Source organism: Benincasa hispida, chromosome 9, assembly GCF_027475165.1.
Source record: "Benincasa hispida cultivar pf3 chromosome 9, pf3_genome.v1.1, whole genome shotgun sequence".
Taxonomy (NCBI): domain Eukaryota; kingdom Viridiplantae; phylum Streptophyta; class Magnoliopsida; order Cucurbitales; family Cucurbitaceae; genus Benincasa; species Benincasa hispida.
In genome coordinates, this window is record NC_143486.1 from 28379245 (window position 1) to 28383222 (window position 3978).

At 35.5% G+C, this 3978-nt stretch overlaps 1 protein-coding gene across 1 annotated transcript; it reads right to left on the minus strand.

The window, feature by feature from the left end:
- Positions 1-589: 589 nt before the first annotated feature.
- Positions 590-3142, minus strand: LOC120087132 (putative WRKY transcription factor 74). The gene is made up of 3 exons (XM_039044024.2): positions 1874-3142; positions 1661-1786; positions 590-1066 (listed from the first exon to the last, which is right to left on the minus strand). The coding sequence occupies exons 1-3, from the start codon at positions 2647-2649 to the stop codon at positions 922-924; spliced, it is 1047 nt and encodes a 348-aa protein (XP_038899952.1). The 5' UTR covers positions 2650-3142; the 3' UTR covers positions 590-921.
- Between the last annotated feature and the right edge of the window lie 836 nt (positions 3143-3978).

The window sequence follows — 3978 nt, forward strand, 5'->3', positions numbered from 1 at the left end:
GTAATGAGTTATGGGACCCACCTCAAAATTTGTAATTAAGTCCTGTAATCTAAGTGAGTATCTCACATTTCTTGCTATTTTCAATGGCAATGCTGATTTATTGACAAAGAGGAATTAAGGGTACTCAATATGATTGTGATTGAAATTTATGTAGGACCCACTACCTTTATCGTTATCCGTTATAGATATTTTAAATAAGGATTATGAATCTACTTATTATTACCTTTACCGATACCTTTAAAGTCAAACAATAATGGTAACGATAACGATCTTAAATATGATAGATTCATAATTCTAGGTACGCGCAATCAAAAGCAATCCAACTATGTTTGCGATTCAAATCATTTACAATTCATCCATCAATGAAATTTCATTCCGATTACATCAATTTTATTATGATTTGGTAAACGAGACCTCCAGAAGAAAAAAAAACCCTTAGGCAGGTCCTTCCCTTATCAAACAAGTTAAAAAAAATCAATCATAAGAATGAAAGTAACTTTGTCAGCGGTAACCCAAGAACAAAATCAGCATATTTGAAAGTCAAAGGATCAATACTCAGGGACAAATATATATAATACAAAACCCTGAATTTCCAAATTAGGACTTCTCCATTCATTTAGAATAACAAAGCTGTTTGAAGCATGCAGAGAAGGATGAAAGTTTTCAAGATTTTACATTCACATCCCAATCCACAGAATTCTCTTCAGTCTAACTCACCATGACCAGGCTTTTCCTAAATTCTGACTTCTTGCTAAATGGATTAAATGAGGCTCTTGCAAGGACACCCCCACCTCTCAAAAAAGCTACAAAGCTGCTCCAAAAGTATTCCATATGTACAGCAACACTCGGGAGGCTTGTCACCATTTTACTACATTGACCGGAGGTTTTTGAATCCGCTTCGGGTAGTTGTCTTCATGGGGTTCAAGTATTTGCAGGTTGAGAAGGTATTCTAGGATGGTTGTGTTCACCTTCATATGTAACAATGAGCATTGAAGGTTCCTCGAGACACCGCTCGACGTGCTTCCTTGCTGGACAGCCTCTCATGCTGCTGCACTTATAGTATCCTCTGCAGATGTTTGAAAGTAAATTAAGATCGGCACGAAGGAATGAAGTATATACGATGTCAAATCATGGAGAATCTGTGAAACTCTTACAAATTTATTCAACCAGGTTCCAAATTTCAGGTTGAGAGTGTCATTAGCCATGTTAAAAGTATTTTCCAGAATGGGATGTACCCCTCAGAACAATTTGCTAAATGCATACAGTACACAATGCAACTTGACAAATGAACAACATTAAACTCCCCCACCTCGGCGAAGAATTCAATGGCGTACTCTATTCCGAGAACACGCAAACAGACAAGTAGAGCAAGTTTTCAATATCCCAATTAGATTACCAGACAAGGAATCTTTCAATCACAAAGTAATGCCAAAAGTAAGATTAGAAATATTCCATAGATGCAATCATACAATCCCTTTCCCAAATCAAAAAACCGAAAAGATGTTGAAACCTATAAATTCATATAAATGATTAGTATTGCCAGCCAAATGAATATAATCAACATCTTTTCCATAACATTATGAAAACCAATATCAATCTATAAAGAAATAAGCAACACCAACACAATATGCTGAAAAGGAGTGAAATGATATTTGTATACCTTGGGTGAGGAGAACCCTTGATTGGCTTTTGGCCATATTTCCTCCATGAATAATAATCAGGAGGGATATCTGCAAGCTTGTTACTTATCGCGGGCACCTTAATCGATCGCTTTACTCTATGTTTCCTGCAAGAACGTTATCAAAATCAAATCAGAAAAACATATCAAAACATCTCCCTGATGACATCATAAACAGAACCACTGCTTCCCAACCTCTTTTTTGAGCAGTGACATTTCCCACTGCTTCCACATTTAACACTCCCATCTTCCCCTCTCCCACTGCATTTCCTCTTATGATACGAATTCTGATCGGAAGACCGGGGCGCCCCGATCAAATGAAAGGCACTCCCATCCAAGTTAGCCACACTCCCATCAATGCTCAATGAAGAAATAAACGACCTAGTGGATGACATTGTGTGTTGTGTGCAGCTAGAGCTATCAAAATTCAAGTTAATGCCATTACTATTGCTCCTAAGATACACCATTTCAGGCTGTGGAGGATTAGGATTAGGATTAGGATTATTGTTCAACAACGCCCTGTTCTGAAGCAAGTGATGATGATAAAGAGCAGCAGATTGAGATTGTATTTGTTGGATTGAACAACTTTTGCCATTTGGGTTCAATTCCAAAGATGGCTTCCCTAAACAAAGAGGACCCGTCTGCAAATTCCTGCCCTGGAGAAGGTCCATTCTGCAATTAGGGGAAGAAGTTTCTAAGAACATAGATTGGGGAAGAGGAAAATGGGAAGAGGAGGAATTAAACAGAAAGTTCTTGACCACCTTCTTTTTCCTGACCCTTGCATGACCCAACCCAGAAGAATCAAGAAGACACAAAACTTTCCTAAACTTAAACACAGCCTCTCCAGTTTCCGCCATTAAACAACTCCTAAGCTTCAACTGATCTTGAGACGAGGAAGCCACAGTCAACAGATTCAACACTTTATGACAACTCTCAACAGCTTCCTTATTAGCTTCTTCAACCTCTTCCATCACTATCTTCCCAAAAAGAGAAGACCCAAATGAGCAAAATCGCCAAATCTGAAAGACCTAGCTGAAATTAAGCATAACAACAGAGAAACAGAAGATCAAGAAGAATAAAAGGAGGGAAATCAGGATCGAAAAAACAGAGGATGGGAACCCTAGATTCTTCCTTCTGCCATTGAATTAATAAAGCAAAAAACTGAAACGAATTTTGAGAGACCCAAAAGAATAAAAAGCACACATCATCCACCCATCCATCTTTCTCTTTAAATTTTCTGTTTTCCTTTTCAGAAAAAGATGGATTTTAGAGAGAGAAAATGACAGAGAAAGGAGGAGGAAGAGTAGAAGAAATTTGATTGATTCAACAATGGAGAAATGGAGAGGAGAGAGAGAGGGATTTTTGTTTTGGTAAATTTTTTATTTTATTTTATTTTTAATTTTATTTTATTGAAATGATGAGAAGCAGCAGATGGCAGGGCAGAGGAGGAAACAGGAGGCAGAGAAATGAAACTGCCGTCTCTCTCACAGATTTGTAGCTGGGTCCTACCAGTTTACACCATCTTTACCATACAACACTGCTCTACTTCCATTATATACAAAAATTTGGTGCTCTATATTTTCATCCATATTTTTATAGATGTCGATAAATCAACTTTTTTTTTTTATTGTATCATAATGAAATTAATAAAACATAAACAACTAATAACCAAGGATTGAAAATATAGATATGACGATATATCTACCGATAAATCTGTAAATAGAAGAGTTCGATATTGATATTAAATATTTTTTTATATTTCTAACATCTTTTATAAATGTTTGTAAAACATAAATAATGTTATCTATCTAATTCAATATAAATATGATTACAAATAACAATATCCATAACTTAGTTTTGGAGTAAAAATAACTTAATTATTAATCTAAATAAATTTTATAAATTTTGTGACTTACAGAAATATCCATCGATATCAATATTTTATCGATATATCCAAAAAATTTAAATCTCAGTATCAATATTGATATTAATATTTTAACCTTTACTAATAACTAAATGTCACTATCAGAAAGACTGCTACCTTCCAAGTTTTGCTGTCAATTGGTTTCAAGAAGACAATCATCCTGGCTTTCCAGTAAGAGTTGTTTGTTCCATCAAGAGCAATAAGACGCGTAGTGGAACCACCTTCCTTAATACCATCCATGATCGAAGAACTTGAGATAAAAGTGATGCTCTGATACCAAATGAAATTTTGGAAAGTGGTTACTTCCACTCTATATGATTATCTCACACATCGTCCTAGTAATTTCAGAAATAACAGTAAAACATTAGAGAGTAAA